Here is a 17,435-nt window from a genome sequence, read left to right on the forward strand (position 1 = left end):
GAAAATGCCACATGGGAACTTTACAGTATGATTCAGATTTAAATTTGTATTTATTGTGGATTTTAAAAGGGGCTACTGATGATCTTGCATGCAGTATTATGGATGTTTGTGCATAGCTGCAAAGAATCATATGGCCATCATCTATGTAGTTTTGCACAAGTTATATTTTGTAGATAGGTACTGTTCTGATGAAATGTAACTAAACCTAATAAAAAAAATGGACTGCACAAGTAAAAGTCAGTTTGTCACAGCGCATAATTAAGTTTAAAAGTTTTCTTACGTTAACTGAAGTTGTAAAGAAAGAGTTAAGTGTGTAGAACAATATCACCACAACAGTAGTAAACTGGAAATGTATAATTTAAAGCTTCAGGTCGTGTTTTCTTCAATAATGAATTCACATCTGGTTGTCAATTGGAGCCGTTTTATTTTGAAGGTTCCGACCGGAAATTCTTATCCTGGCTCGCGTCGCACGATCCAAGTGTTGCTCTGGACTGGAGGGGAGAGGGGGGGTTGTATGGGTGAAACATGGCCGCTGTAGACCCATCGAAGTCTCCGAACAGAGAGAAAACCCCCACGGTGGAGGTGGGAACATCTGGGGAGAAGGGCGAGGCGGCGGAGTCGGGGTGTAGCGTCGGGAGGGAGGACGACGGAACCGCGGGGAGCCCGGACGGTGAGCGGAGAGCCGAGGCTGCCGCCACAGGAGCACACAAAACGACATGCGCCTCACCAGAGGACCCGACCGCGGCCGAAAAGATGGCCGAGGCCCCTGGCATCCGGCAGCGGGCTTATGACTGGTCAGGGACTGAAGAGGACGACGACGAAAGGGCCAAGACGGAGGAAAATAAACGCGGTGTGTATTTTTACCAGTTAGCTCGCGAGCTAACCCGAGCGTTGCTGCTTGGTGTTTATCATCGTAACAGCACGAAGCTTCTTGGTCCCTCACACTGAAACACATGCATTTACGTTTTTAACCTGTTTAAAACGTCATGCAGTTGAGGCAGTTCACCGCAGGGTACGAGCTGTGCCCACCGGGGTCGGTTTCTTTCCTCCATGATGTGAAGACAAACTAAAACAATCGTCAGTAAACTCCCGAGTTTTACGATCCTCCCAACACTTTTCAGTGTAATGTCTCCCGTGTGCAGGCATGACTGTAAATCATGTTCATTCACACACTCACAGGATGTAAACAAACAAAAAAAACATTTGTAGTCCTGTACCATTAGCAAAACTGTCCCAATTAAAAAGCCTAGCACTTTGAGGAACGCACCTGCGTAATATATCGCTAAAATTAGAAACGTATCTAAAAATGATGCAGAAAAACTGGTTCATGTATTTGTCACGTCTAGACTGGACTATTGCAGTGGTTTATCTGGGTGTCCAAATACTTCTTTAAAAAATAAAAAAAAAGTCCATGCTCAATAATCCAGGTATACAATCCAACAATTTTCAGTCAGTTTATCTGGACAGTTTCCTGACAGTATGACCTGACTGAAAATTGTTGGATTGTGTACCTGGATTATTGAGCATGGACTTTTTTTGGTTTTGAACCAGTTTGACATGACTGTCAACGAGGAAGAGGGCCGGCACCGGCGGAGGGGGCGTGCCAAAGACACCATCTTAGCACCAACATAACTGGTTTGTTCCACTTTGGAGTAAGCTGTTTGGGGGAAGAATCAGTTTTGTGTTGTGTGTTTCCTTGATTGATGAAGCCTTCTGGATGGAAGGTGAAACGTTTCAGCACAAAAAAAAGAAACTGTCCAGATGACCTGACTGAAAATTGTTAAAATCTTTTTAAAAAAAAAATCTTCAGTTAATTAAAATGCTGCTGCCAGAGTCTTAACTGGAGTTAGTGGGAGAGGTCATATCTCTCCAGTTTTAGCTTCTCTCCACTGGCTCCCTGTCAAATCCAGAATTCAATTCAAAATCCTATTTCTAACCTACAAAGCCCTCAACAACCTAGCTCCATTTTATATTACAGATCCTATTGTTCCATATTTTCTTAACAGCACTTCACTCTCAGACTGCAGGTTTAGTTGTGGTTCCTAGAGTTCCCAAAAGCAGAATAGGAGGAAGATCTTTCAGTTATCAGGCTCCTCTCTTGTGGAAACAACTTCCAGTTTCTGTCCATAAGGCTGACACATTGTCCAGTTTTAAGACTGGGATTAAGACTTTCCTTTTTGATAAATCCTATAGTTAAGGTTGGCTTGTTATGCTGCTGTAGGCTTAGTCTACTGGAGAACAAATTGACCTCATTTCTTAAAATGAATTGTTACAATTGAATAGTTTTCATTTGAATTTATTTCTATTTTAACATGTGATTCACGACCTGCCATTGTGTATCTGTTCCTCCTTCCTGTTCCTATTAAACCCAGCCAGTCGAAGCAGATGGACACTTGTCCTGAGCCTGGTTCTGCTAAAGGTTTCTTTTTCACAAGGGAGTTTTTCCTTTCCACTGTCGCCTTCATGCTTTGCTCAAGATGAGAGTCCACGATGAAGTTAGGCTCAAAGCAGTCTGCTCCTCAGATAAATAATGTTATAAACTTTTTAAATACTGGTATGAATGTTTCTGTTCAGTGCCCTGAGATGACTTCTGTTATGACTTGGCGCTATATAAATAAACTGAATTGAATTAACCAAAAAAAAAAAGTTAAGTCGGGTTCTCTGAATGTGTTAAAAAAATAAAGTCGTAGAAATGTTTCGTCTTTCATCTGAAAGACTTCTTCAGTTTGAGGAACTGTACTCAGCTCAGTCTGAATTGAATTGAACTTTTGCGGCCAGCGTTTTAAACTAAAACCTTGTTCTGAGGAGGAATGATTGGATTATAGCTGCCAAATCTGGAATATTTCATATGTTGCCTTATCAAGGTCAAGGTGTCTTTATTGTCATTCACATGTGATACATGAGGTGGAACCAAACAATCTACACAGGGTCCCAGTTACATCCAACAAAAATACAAATTGTAAAGAAAAACACTAATAAGATGTAAGCTATGAACTAAGAAATTTGCTAAACTAGGAATATTTGTGTTATCTTGTGTGATCTGGCTCCAGAAGTTGATAATTGGTAGATGTGCATTCAATGATGATTTTCAGTCCATTGGTTCATGAGATATTTTGCTAACAGACATGCATAGGCAAACACTTTATCTGGTTTTGCTTTTTGGCAGCAGATGATAAAAATAAATTATGTTGTTTTACTCAAGATGTTTAGAAAAATAAGTTTGAACTACGAATGGTCAAAAGTTTAATATTTTTTGTAAGTCTTAATTTTTTTTCCAATTGTTCAAAAATAAAGAGGCGTTCTTGCAGTTTTTCTCTGGATGAAAGTGTCAGGAGCAGATTAACGGATCTATTTTTACTTCCCCTGCTTTTGAAAATGACCTCCTTTCTGCTCTAATGTATAACTGATGACCGTCCATGCCATGAAGGCTGTTACATGACAGTGAATGGTCAAAACTAAATAAAGGAAGGACATACTTCTCATACATCTAACACTAAATCAACGTTTTCTTACTCACAAATATTACTTTAGACACAGTTCTTAAAAAGAAACAACAAAGATCTTAAAAACAAAGTGAATTTCTTGTGTTTTGGTACATTTTTATGTTTTTAGGTGTCCTAAAAGTTTAAAAATGTAATGGACGTATAATCCAGCTCCTAAAAGGAAAATTATTTAATTATGTGAATGCTTATGAATTCAATTCATTTTATTTATGTAGCGCCAAGTCACAACAGAACTCATCTCAGGACACGGAACAGAAACATTCATATACATAAAAGTAAGTTAACATTATTTATCTGAGGAGCAGACTGAGTCCAATTTCATCGCAGATTCTCATCTTGAGCAAGCATGAAGGCAACAATGGAAACGGGAAAACTCCCTCATGAGGAGGAAACCTTCAGCAGAACCAGGCTCAGGACAAGCGTCCATCTGCTTCGACAGGCTGGGTTTGAGAGGAACAGGAAGGAAGAACAGATACACAAAATAGGTATGTTTACATGGGCATTAGTAATCGGATTAAACGGCCTTTCAGAATTAAAATGCGTCATCTTAATGCCCCATTCGGATTATTCTGAGCTGATTCAGCTCACTCTGAATGAATTTGTAATCCGAATGAGGGGTGGTTTATGCTGATTCATAATCCGCACGGTGTGCATGTAAACACTTAATCTGATCATTTTATTCTGATTGTGGAAAACTGACCTGACTGCGCATGTGCGACCTATGTCAACCTTACGTTTTGGCAGGTCGAGAGTCACAGGTTAAGATAGAAATAAATTCAAATGAAAACTATTCTATTGTAACAATTCATTTTAAGAAATGAGGTCAATTTGTCTTCCAGTAGTCTAAGCCTATAGCAGCATAACAAGCCGACCCTAACTATAGGATTTATCAAAGGAAAGTCTTAAGCCCAGTCTTAAAACTGGACAATGTGTCAGCCTCATGGACAGAAACTGGAAGTTGGTTCCACAAGAGAGGAGCCTGAGAACTGGAAGATCTTCCTCCCATTCTGCTTTTGGAAACTCTAGGGACCGCGAGTAAACCTGCAGTCTGAGAGTGAAGTGCTCTGTTAGGAAAATATGGAACAATAAGATCTGTAATATAAGATGGAGCTAGGTTGTTGAGAGCTTTGTAGGTTAGAAGTAAGATTTTGAATTTATATCTGGATTTGACAGGGAGCCAGTGGAGAGAATTTAAAACTGGAGAGATATGATCTCTCCCACTAACTCCAGTTAAGAATCTGGCAGCAGCATTTTAATTAACTGAAGACTTTTAAAGAAGTATTTGGACACCCAGATAACAAACCATTGTAATAGTCCAGTCTAGACGTGACAAATGCATGAACCAGTTTTTCTGCATCATTTTTAGATGAGATGTTTCTAATTTTAGTGATAATACGCAGGTGGAAGAAGGAGGTTCTAACGTTTTTAATGTGGGGGATAAAAGACATGTCCTGATCAAAAATAACACAGAGGTTTTTAACATTAGAGCTGGAGGACAGATTAATAACATCGAAGGAGGGAGAAAGACTGAAAAATTTATTTATAAGGTTCTCAGGTCCAAAAACCAAAACCTCAGTCTTGTCTGGTTTAAAAGCAGAAAATGTAGGGTCATCCAGGTTTTTATGTCTTTAAGACATGCTAGTCTGAGTAACTGATAGGATTCATTGGGTTTCATGGACAAATATGTAGGGGAATGGATAGGTTGAAATATATGTTTATCAATTATAAGTTAAGCTCATAATATGTAAATTTGTAAGTAACTAACCTAGTTTGAACACCACTTTCCCTTAGAGACGAAAAATAATGTTTCTAATCATGAATTATTAATAAAATGAATCATTCTCAACCCCAAAAGTGAACGTGAATTATTTTCCCGTTTAAAAGAGATTTAATCAATTAATACACACAGATGAGCAAAAATAATCACAGATTCAGTTATTTTTATTTATTTTATTATAGAAATGATCTATAATAACTATGAATATGGAGTATATGCATAACAAAGGTACCAAATATCACATGAAAAATTAATGAAACTTAAAGAGACAGAGTTTAGGACTTGTCAAGGTCAAGGTTTCTTTGTCATTCTCATCATATGTGGTACATGTGATGGAACGAAATTGTGTACGTAGGGTCCCAGTTACATCCAACAAAAGTATAAATTGTAAAGAAAAAAAACGTAATAAGATCTAAGATATGAACTAAGAAATACGCTAAACTAAGAATACGCTAAGCACTAATAAAACAAAACGATACGCTGAACAGCAGCACAAACATGAGTCTGTATGAGCAGATGAGCACGAATGAACACAGCAGCATGAAATAAATCAGCAGCATGAGATCAGCAGCATGGATAGTCAGCAACACATATCAACAATCAAGTGGCATTACAGTGATTTTTTTTTTTCACAGTGATTAACCTGGTTAGATATTCATGAGTCTAGTAGCTTCAGGGTAGAAGCTGTTCCTCAGTCTAGTGGTTCTACACTTAATGCTCCTTAACCTTCTGCCTGAGGGGCAAAAAGTGTGTGTGCTGGGTGAGTGGGGTCCTTCATGATGCAGGTGGCCCTCTTCCTGCATCTGGAGGTGTAGATGTCTGTGATGGTGGGGAGGCTGACTTCAGCAGTCTTCTGTGCAGCCTTCACCACTCTCTGCAAAGCTTTTCTTTCTGCAGCTGTGCAGCCTCCATGCCACACATTGATGCTGGAGCACAGGATGCTCTCCACTGCACACCTGTAGAAGGAGGTGAGGACTGAGCTTCCCAGACCAGCTCGTCTCAGCCGCCTGAGGAAGTAGAGTCTGATGAGCTTTCTTGATCAGGCTGGTGGTGGTGTTGCCCCAGCTGAGGTTGTCGTTCAGGTGCACACCCAAGTACTTCTATATTGGGGGGTGGGGTGGGGGGGGTAGTTGTGTTCGTTTTGTCTGAATTACATGACCATCTCCTTCGTCTTCACATTGATATGAAGGTTTAGGCTGTTCTTCCTGCACCAGCTCTCCGGGTGTTCCACCTCCTGCCTGTAGGGTATGGTATGTAGGGTCCTGCCTTGTGGTCTGTAAAAGATATTTCTAAAGTGAATTACCAGTATGTTCTAAGTTTGCTGATGTAGCTGGTGTGATGTAGGGTCACCAGCAAACAAGATGAAACCATGAGAGTTGTCCAGTTTGAACAGCCTCCAGAGATACCAGGCAGGTCGGTGCATATGACAACTCATAAGATGAGAAATCTCCCGAGTTATCTTGGCTATGAAGACCATAATCTCCCCTCTGAGCCTGGCTCAGTGGATAACTGTCCTGGATAGATTACTCACAGTTGTTCACACTGGGAAGTTGACTGGATCTGATCAATGCCAGCCCGGTTCTGGTTCATCCAGTCAGTTGCTGGGTTCTGTGAAACTCCATCTTTTCCTCCGTCTCGTCTTTTTCTCTCGAGACGTCTACTCAGAAGGTGCTTCTCCACCCAACTCTGCTCTGAAGTAAAAAACAAGTCTCCGTGTTAAAATAGACTTACGACTGGTCTATTTAACTTTCTCGACCCTTCAGCTGTCAGAAGGTGTTTCTGAACTTAGGTCTTTGTTTTTTCATAAGAGACATTAAATAAATCTAAAATCCTGATTTTCTCTGCCTGAAAAGTTTCATAAGACTAAATTATATTATCTTAAAGACTATTACTTAAAACACATTTTTCATGAATAAATGTTCAAAAATATGACATCTTTGAATCAACTTAAAACATACAAGTTGACTAACAGAAGGGTCACTGTTGACCGTCCACCTCCTAAAAAAGGAATGTAATTATTGAACAAAAAGGTTCTTTCTTTATCTTCATGGGAAAGATTCTGGGAGTATTCCGTTTGGATAAGGGAAGATAGATGGAAACACTGCAAGTTCATATGTTTCCAAAGCTCCAAGGTTAGTTATACAAAGGTCTCATAGAACCGATCGCTGTTTCATAAGAAGGCCTTGAGGTATTGATTGGGTTTAACAGTTAACATAGAATAACATCTTTATTATATTGTGTTAACTTTGAAAGTTTGTGAGCTGAGAGGAAGAATATATTATAAATTATAGATTAATCTTGTTTTAACTGTTTCAAACAAAACAGTGTTGTTTTCTCAAGGTGTCTCTTTCTGAGGTGAGGTGTCCCTCTACAAATATAACAGTATCATCAGCATAAGAATAAAAATGTATCCCATTCTGTTTAATAACTTTACCTAATGGAAGCATATGTAAAGTAAAGAGTATTGGTCCAAGCACTGAACCCTGAGGAACTGCATGACTAGCTTTGATGTATGAAGAAGATTCATTATTTACACTTACAAATTGGAGTTTATCAGATAGATATGGTTTAAACCATTTTAGAGCTGTTCCTGTAATTCCAATGTCATATTCAAGCCTCTGATGGGGTAGAGGTAGGGCAGACGACTTGGGACCAGAAAGTCGCGGTTCAATTCCCAGCCATGCCCATATGCAGTGGTGTCTCTGAGCAAGACACCCAATCCCTATTTCTCCCCGGGAGCTTACATAGCTGTCCACTGCTCCACCTGGGTGCGTCTCACGTGCAATGGATTAAATGCAGAGAACTAATTTCACCATTTTATGAGAACACACAATGATGACGATCAAATTTCCCTTCCCTGTGATAGAATATTGTTATCAACTGTAACAGGACCAGCGTAAACTAATTCAGTTTTCTTCCTGTACGTTTTTCGTCATGCAAGTTTTTCTGCAGATTTTATGCCTTTTCATCAATTCGTATAAAACAAAACAAATTCAGCTCATTCAAGACATTCATGCAATGACTTTTGGTGTTTGTGTAATTTTTCCTTTTTGAAATATTAAGCTTTTTTAACCATGTTTTTCTTGCTGAAAAACAATGGAGCTAGCTCTTCATGTTGTTTAAAACCTTTTTCTACTCATTACAACTTTTGTTCTTTTTTCTGCTTTTCAGCTACATTTTAGTGTTTTTTTCTGCTATTTTGGCTAATGTCTGTTTTTTGTGGTTCTTTCTAATTCTTTCAGTCGCTCTGCTAATTTCAGCATTTTATTTTTGCTTTGCCAACTGCTTTTTGTTTTGTTTTGTACTAATCAGCATTTTTCTGCTCATTAACTTTTTTGTTATTTCAGATTTTTTTGTAATTTATTCAGCGTCATCTGCCCATTTCAGCTTATTCTGCTACATTTCTGCTCTATTCAGTTTTTTTCTTCACGTTTCTGCCGTTTTCCTTCCTCTTTCTGCTTTTATTGTCCTGCTTTTAGCAAATATCAGCTGTTCTAATTCAGCTCTCATTAACAGTTCAGTGATGAAACTTTTCAGCCTGGTTTCAACTTCTTTAACAGCTTTCAGAAAATTCAGTCAGCTTTAAGCATTCACATTGCATTTTTGTAGGAAATACAAATGATCTAGTTTTCTTTGAGTTGGGTTTTATTTGTACAAAAGGTGGTCAGTGCCGCATCCTTGTAATCTTGAGGTTGTGGGTTTGAGCCCAGGTTGTGTCAGGAAGGGCATCCAATGTAAAAATAGAAGCCAAATTTTTCATATGAATTCACTCTCTGTTGCAACCCCTGCAGACAGGAGCAGCAGAAAGAGACCTGTCTGATAATCCAGAGGATATTATCTGCAGATTTCTAATGAAGGCACGAGAAAACTCAGTAACATACTATTGTTGGGGGGAAAAAACAAAAGCATTTACTTTAAACTTTATTTTCTGTAAACGAGCAACAATTTGTTTAGCCCAACCATAAATTAAAAAGCAAATCCGTCCTATCAATTACTGTTCCTGGAGAGAAATGTAAATCAGTTGAACTTTGCTGCGACTGATAAGAGCTGTCTAAAATCAGAAATTAGAATCAACTTGCAAAAGACAATCGGTGCATTTCCAGTTTGTTTGGGCATAGAAATGTTCCAGACTGTAAATGACTGGAGGTTCTGGTTCCCAGGGGTGACGTTGTAAGGGAGATTAAATTAACACTGAACTAACCCTGAATGCTAGGAAACGCCTTGTATCTGTGACTTTCCTTCCCTCCATTGACTAGGGTGGCATTATTTACATGAACGCTCCTACAAGCACTCTGCAGATGCTGGATGCTGCCTATTGTGGTGCATTAAGATTCATAACTGGTTTTAACTACCATACTCACCACTGCATCCTGTATTCACTGGTCATATGATCATCATTAACTTCACAAAGACTCTCTCACAGGTACATTTTCATGGGGGCCGAGATGGTGTAGAGGCAGGGCAGCCGGCTCGGGACCCAAAAGTCCCAGGTTTTATCCACAGTCGCTGCATACCTCGTGGTGTCTCTGGGCAGCACACCTCATCCCCAAAACCCCCCCCCCCCCCCCCACGCTTTCAATAGCTGCTCACTGCACCACCTCGTGGTGGATGGGTTAAATGCAAAGACTAATTTTGGAATGGAAACATACTGTGATGACATTATTATTAATAATAACAATAATGTTGTTGTTGTTATCTTTAAATCACTTCTTGGTCTGTTGCCTTCATACATCTCCTACTACACGTCACTGCATGAGCACAGCTACAGCGTGCGCTCTCAGGACATTATTACCTGCAGTGTTCCCTCAGTGCGGACTGAACTAGGCAAAAGGGCCTTCTCCTACTCTGCTCCTGTTTCCTGGAAATAAACCGGTTTTAAACAGCGCAAAGGGTTTGAAGGACCTGAAAAGAGCTCCATTAATTTTCAGTAAGAAAAATGTAAAACATAAAATGAAATAAACTAAATATTTTAAAAAGAAAAAAATACACAAATACAAAGTCGTAGCAGGAATGTCTTGAATGAGCTGGATGTTTGAAGTAAACATAATTTTGCAGAATGCCGAAAAATTAGAAAGAAAAATAGATCTCAGTAGTGTGAATGATTTATAAGCCATAATCTTATTATCTTTAGTAGTATAAACGCTCACTCAGCATTTTTGCTTTTTAAATTTGTTTTTGTTTATTTTATTTGTTTTCTACTGTGTTATTTATTTATTTATTTATTATTTATTTATTTATTTATTTCAAACTACTTCTACATACTTTGTGCTATTTTAAATGGTAAAATGGTAAATGGACTACATATATAGCTCCTTTCTATCTTATCAAGATACTCAAAGTGCTTTACATTACAATCTGTGCCCTCATTTACCCATTCATACAGCTCTACTATATTTATACAAAGAATACCAGTAATCAGTGCTTTTATCATTATTCATACACCGATGGGACACACATTGGAGGCAATGAGGGGTTCAGTATCTTGCCCAGGGACACTTCGGCATGTGACTGCTGGTGGAATCGAACCCCCAACTCTTGCATTGGAGGAAAACTGCTCTAACCACTCAGCCACAGCCACTCATATACTATGTGTAAACCTTCAGCTCGATTAGGAATAGTGTTATGAATTTTGTTTTTTTTCTAAATTTCAATCATTTAAAAATATTTATCTCTGTTAAAAAAACTTTTCCATTGAAATAAACTTGGATATTTTAAAATCAGGGTGGTACGGTGGATCAGATGGTAGAGCTGCTGCCTCTCTGAGAAGGTTGCTGGATCGAATCCTGACCAGGAACCTTTCTGGGTGGAGTTTGCATGTTCTCTCTGTGCATGTGTAGGTTTTCTCCAGGTACTCCAGTTTCCTCCCACAGACCTAAAACATGCATGTTAGACTGATTGGTAACTCTAAATTGTCCCTAGGTGTGAGTGAGAGAGTGAATGGTTGTTTGTAGGGGTGGGAGATATGGATCAAATATTATATCGTGATATTTCAGTGCATTCTGACGATAACGATAAATTACGTAATATAACAAAAAAAAAAACACACACACAGAAATCACACTGTAGTTATTCATTTGACAAAATTAACTTAACATGTTGCTTTGCAGTATTATATAAAAATTTAAAAAACAAGGGCTAATTTTACTGAAATTACTTTATTTAGTAAAGTATTTCGTCTCCAAGTATAAAAATAAAAAATAATGATCCTTCTGTTATTTAGATTGAAAAAGTCTGCACAAAATACAAATCAACAAAATCTACAGCAAAAACTAAAGTGCAGGTGAAATTTCCCAAAATAACTAAATAAAATTAAACCTTAAGATCCGTTGAGCATAAATGTAACACAACAAAATGTGTTGCCTTTAAATGAGCTATATCTTCCACAAGTTAACAAAGTGTCTTCAGCAGACCCTGAAGCTTGTGGTGTTTCAGCTTCCTTTGTTCCTGCAGGAATGATTCATTTCTCTGATGCTCTGTCTCTGATCACCTGACTCTGTTCTTGGTCCATGTACTGTGGAACTCGAGAGACAGTTGAGCTGCGTGTGTTTGTACTGACAGTTTAGAGCGGGGAGACGCAGCCGAGCTGCTCCCGCACCGGCAGCTCAGAGCAGGGTGGTGGGGAGGGAGAGACAGTTGAGCTGTCTGTACCTGCAGTTTAGAGCTGGGTGGAGAGACAGCTGCGTCGCATGTTGTTTGTTTTTAGCTTTTTAGCTAGCTAGTATTGCGCCCAACTAATTAGCGTTACTCTAGTACCTACAGGTGGAGGAGAGGTGCGCAGTTCGCTTTGGTCATTCGGCACTCTCGATTCTGTTAACGAGGCGGGGTGCCCTGTCGTATTACGTCATGAAATTAGCATATCATGATATCATTCCAGGCAAGTTTTTTTTACCGGTATTGACGTGAATGATATAATATGGCCTAGCCCTAGTTGCTTGTCTCTTTTGTCTCTGTGTCCCTGTGATGGACTGAAGACCTGTCCAGGGTGTCCCCCGCTCTTGCACAGTGACCCCCGTGACCAAAAAAAGAAGAATTGAGTAAAGATAATTAGGGGTGCACCGATTGCAGTTTTCTGCCCGATCACCGATTTCTAAAAAGTCTGACCTGCCGATTCAGATTTAGGCAGATACCGATTTAGTTTTATAAGCGACACTGTCAGGTGTTATAAGGTCACAATGCACCTTCAACTTTCCAATTTTATTTTGTTGAAAAACATACCCTTGAACAATATCCTAGAAACAATACAAACTTGTTTTAACTGGACATGAAGTAGGGCTCTGAAATATAAATGAAGTTCAGACAATTGTTGTTAAAACAAAAAAAAAATCTGTAAAAATCGGTTTCTCGTGCAAGTATCGGCCGATTTCCCAATATTAAGGAAATCGGGGCCGATAAATCGGTGCACCCCTAAAAATAATGAATAGAGTGATGGGGGTGTGAATTTTCAAATCTTTACCTTTTTTCTTTTTGAAATCTGCTTCAGTATACCGGTACGTTTGTTTTTGTCTTTGTGCTGTTTGTAGTGTTAGCTACCATTCTGCCACTTTTAGCTATTTTTCATTTTCAGCTACATTTAACTACTGTTAAATTAGGCTACAATTTTGCTACTTCTAGCTTACCCTCTGTTTTACTTTTAGCTAAAGTTTCACTCATTTTAGCTGTAGCATTTAATTAGCTAATTTTACAGTCTAACTATTTTTAGCCTTTGTTCTGGTTGTTTAACTAACAACTCAGTTAAAGCTTAAACAAATTTCAGCAAAGTCATCCAGTACTCAGCATTCACACGACATTTTTGCAGAAAAAGTTTATCTTGTTCAAATTGTATTTTCACATACTCTTTGCCAGGTTATTATTACTATTGTGTGTTTTTCTCCTCCAGACTTCTGTAAAGCCACTAAGACTGCTGAAGAGGTGAAACAAGACAAGCATGTCGTAGATGATGCAGAAAACACTGCCACCGCCAAAGAAGGCTCTCATGACAAAGGGAACAAAGGAGAGAAGTCACCAGTGAAGGATCAGGGGGGTGAAGTTGACTTGGCAGAGGAGATTGGTGAAGACAATGAAGAGGCTGACTCTACAGCTAAAGAAAAAAAATTCTGTTTGGTCTGCAAGGATTGTGGAATGAGGTTCAAACGCCGTGAGATGTTCAACCTTCACCGCCACTTTCATGCTCATGAAGATGAATTCTCGCCCCTCATCTGTAAAGAATGCGGCCTTACCTTCCAGCACCGAAGCAGCCTCATTAAACACAGAAATGAACACAAAGAAACAGAGGAGGCACTTGTGACCCCAAAGATGGAGGTGCAAACTATGGAGGATGTAAGCAGATACCAATGCGCAGAATGCCAGATGATTTTCACTACAGTCAAGAAGCTGAGGAACCACAGTTGTGTCAATGCAGAAGAAAGGCCTTACCACTGTCCTTTGTGCCGCCAAGATTTCCAATTTAAAGTGTCTGTCACAAGGCACATGATGACCCATTCCCAGGAGTGCGTGTTTAAATGTCAAGAGTGCAATCAAACTTTCCCAAATGTCACGGCCCTGCGTGTCCATCTGAAATCCCACTCTGCCCTTAAATCCTACGAATGCCCGGAGTGTGGCATGGCTTTCAAACACTACTCTGTCATGGAAGACCATCGCCGCAAACACATAGACACAAGCCGTTCTCACCGTTGCAACATCTGTGGTAAGAGTTTTAAATATAGCAGCCTCCTCCATCAACATCAGTATCTGCACACTGGTCAGAAACCCTTCCGTTGCCCTGAATGTGGCAAAAAGTTTGCTTTTGCCCAGAATATGAAGGCGCACTGCCGTCAACATAGGTTGCGTGAAACCAACTCATTCAGCGAGCCGTCCAACAAACAGAACTCTGTGTCCGTACAAGAAACCTTAAAAGAACCAGGGAATGAGAACTCTCACAAGATCGAGGAACCAAAACGCACGTTTAACTGCCCCCTGTGTCCCCAAACTTTCTGTTTAGCAGCAAACCTGAGAGCGCACATGCTTATTCATGAGGCAGAGTATGATAAGCTAGAGAGGACGGCACAGTCTCCGAAAGAAACAAGCAAGCACTGGGAGAAAGGATACACCTGCCCCAACTGTCCAAGTGTCTTTCGGAATGAATCTAGTTTAAATATGCATCTGCTAAATTTCCACAAGTCACCTAGACAATATTTAGAAAGGATCACGACACAACCAATAAAGCAGTTTACTCCAAGCAGCGATAATGTGCAGGAGACGTGGAAGAGCGAAACTGATAAATTGCACAAGTGTTCAGAGTGTGACAAAGCTTTCCGCCACCGCTCAGTATTAGAGTTGCACATGCGCATACATTCCAAGGACAAGCCATATGTATGCAGAGTGTGTGGCAAGGGTTTTAGATTCGGTAGCTACTTGCAGCAACATCTCGTCATCCACACAGGCACAAAGCCATATAAATGTCCAGATTGTGGGAAGGACTTTGCTTTCCTGCAAAACATGAGAACACATCAAAAGCTACACCAGGAAAAGCCGTTTCGCTGCACCAGCTGCCGCAAAGGCTACAGCGACGAAGTCCAGCTGCAGCAACATATGTTGTCACATAACGGAGACAAACCACATAAGTGTGACCAGTGCGACAAGAGCTTCGGATTAGCCTATCTGCTTCGGGATCACATGAATACACACACTGGAGAGAGGCCTCATCGCTGTAACGAGTGTAACAAAACCTTTTCCTGGTTCAGCAGCCTGCTAGTTCACCAGAAGATCCACACTCGCAAGAAGCAGACTTACAGCCAGTGCAATTCATTCCCTGCGAGTGCTAGGATGAGGGGCAGAGGAAGGAGAGGGGGGAGGTTTTTGTGGAACTGGTCCAAACCTTTAGGAGGCTCAACTTTGGATACTCAGCAGCCTCTGTATGCACACTCTCCAGTGAGAGATGTAGAATTGCATGGAAAAGCACCACAGTCCTCCATGCTCCAGTCTCACATGGATTTACAAAACAGGCAGAGTGAGCCGTGGTCGTCTGAGCCACACGTTCAACCAGAGCAGTGGAAGGTGGATGGGGGAGAGGTGATGCCTGTCCCATCTACACAGCAGCAACATGGAGCTTCACAGACCCCACATAGTCATTTTAACAGCTCCATGCAGCTTCAGCAGAACCACCAGAGAAGTTCAGGCTGGCCAGATATTCCCATGTTACAACAGTCGGGCCCAGTGACAGCTCACAGCTCAGACGTGCACATTAAAGAGAGCATATCTTCTGTTGTCAACTGTCACATGCCAAAACAATTAAGCCAGTCGGCTGGGAACGAGATGGTGCAGGCCAGGCTGCAAAACCCTCTTACGTGGAGTAGCACACCCACATCTCCAGCGCTTGCTTCCACCAGCTCTGTGCAGCACAATTTCACTGTCCCTGCCTCCTACATGGACGGGGCAGCACTGTGGAGCATCCGACCAGCTCCACTTACTCAGAGTTCTCCAAACAAACTTGTACAAGAACTGCAGCTGCCGAGATGGCAAACTGCCCCAGCGTCATCTCAAATGGAACTGTCCGCCCCTCCCAAGAAAGAGGAGAGGATGTGGGACCTGAGTAGTTCTCAAGGTATTTCTTCGACTGTTACTCAGCCAGAGAAGCCATGGAACGGCTGTGAACCGCAAAAGCCGTGGGCTTCAGGCTTAGCATCCACCTCAGCTCAGATAGACCAAAGCAGTGCAATGCAAATTTCAACTCCAGTTTCCCACGGGGTCACCAGTACCTTGTGGAACATCCAAACATCTCCAGGGATTCCAAAGACCATAAACTCCACAGAGAAGTTAGTAAATAACCAAGATTATCAGCTGCAGCAAAAGCAGGTGTCTCCTGGCTGGGCCAACGTGCAGCCAGCCACACAGAAGGGTCCCATCTCCATCCAATATGAGCCTCATCGCTTTGGCCAGGGGATGGGATCTCCAGTATGGGGCTTCCAAAATAATCCTGTGAATCCTCAGACACTGCTGTCAGCACAGCTCAAAGCAGGCAGTGGGCAGGAGCTGCAGCAGCAACCAATGGTAACGGGCACTCAGATAATTATAAACCAGCCTTCCCCTTTCTTCTCACCTCCACTCCCTCCGCTCCCACCTTCTCTTGCTTTGCCTAACCCTCACCCTCTCCATTCTGTTGCAATTAGTGGACTTCCAAGACACCCACACCCAAATATGTTTTTCACGCCGCAGACAGTCATGAGTGAAAGGCCCCACTTGCCACAGACCCTGACCCTACCTCAGCTTGCCCCGCACACTGAACCTCACAAACTTGGTTCCCGCTTGTCTTTCGTCCCAGAACGTATTCTCCAGTGCATGATATGTGGGTGCTCGTTCCCTCGTGAGCTGGATCTACGGATGCATTACTTGCAACATACACAAGGGGATATGTGATATTTCTACTCTAGTAACAAACCTTAGTTATGTTTTTATAAATGATATTCTGTAGAGCCTCATTTATGACTCTTTGTTGTGAAACTGTACCAGTTGAGTGGGTGGGCATTAAGAGAAAAAGTGGAACATGACTGAGTTTGAATATTTCATTTTAAAACGATTGCTCAGCGTGTGTGAAACAAAGGGTGATTAAACTGGTTCCAATGTCTTGAAATACATTTCAGTTGTGTGAATACTTTTAGAGGTGTTCATAAATGAGGTTCTACAGCCTATATTTCATTTATTGCCACTGACATTTTAGATTTCGTTATTATTAGTACTTTTATAGTTTTGTTCATACGTCTTGAACCATTTGTACTGTGTTTATTCATGTACAGTATACTGTGTGCCTTTTTTAAGTACAGTCTGCATGTCTGCTGTCTTGGTATTCTAGGCCATAGTTTGTGCTCAAGGTAGATTAAACAATATGACCTCACCCCCACAAAAGAGCAGGTCTTTGAACAATATTCTAATAGTGTAATTACCAGTATTTCCTTTTTGGAGGGACTGATTAGATTTGTTCCAGTTTAAACTTTAAAAAATACAAGTGTATTTCTGCTTGTACTCACAGGTCTATATGGGTCCAAATGTCTCACAGGTAAAGTTGTCGTGGTCATATGGTCAAATCATCTGCAAACAAAATGTAACATGTAAAGTTCCTTTTAAAGTCTGAGAATTTAAACTTAAATTCTCAAATGATCACTAGGATTGTGAAGATTTGGAGC

At 40.7% G+C, this 17,435-nt stretch overlaps 1 protein-coding gene across 1 annotated transcript; it reads left to right on the top strand.

Annotated features, from left to right (window-relative positions):
* Positions 1 to 494: 494 nt before the first annotated feature.
* Positions 495 to 16,671, top strand: zgc:66448 (uncharacterized protein LOC327401 homolog). The gene is made up of 2 exons (XM_037677237.1): positions 495 to 850; positions 13,157 to 16,671. The coding sequence occupies exons 1-2, from the start codon at positions 526 to 528 to the stop codon at positions 16,669 to 16,671; spliced, it is 3,840 nt and encodes a 1,279-aa protein (XP_037533165.1). The 5' UTR covers positions 495 to 525.
* Positions 16,672 to 17,435: the final 764 nt, after the last annotated feature.

The sequence above is a fragment of the Nematolebias whitei genome, chromosome 5 (genome assembly GCF_014905685.2).
Source record: "Nematolebias whitei isolate Nwh7 chromosome 5, NemWhi1, whole genome shotgun sequence".
Classification (NCBI taxonomy): Eukaryota; Metazoa; Chordata; class Actinopteri; order Cyprinodontiformes; family Rivulidae; genus Nematolebias; species Nematolebias whitei.

Excerpts from the sequence above, each read along its gene's own strand:
- zgc:66448 (XM_037677237.1), top strand. The coding sequence starts at position 526 with ATGGCCGCTGTAGACCCATCGAAGTCTCCGAACAGAGAGAAAACCCCC. Across the intron at positions 851-13,156 it reads GACGGAGGAAAATAAACGCG|ACTTCTGTAAAGCCACTAAG; the intron begins GTGTGTATTTTT and ends TTTCTCCTCCAG.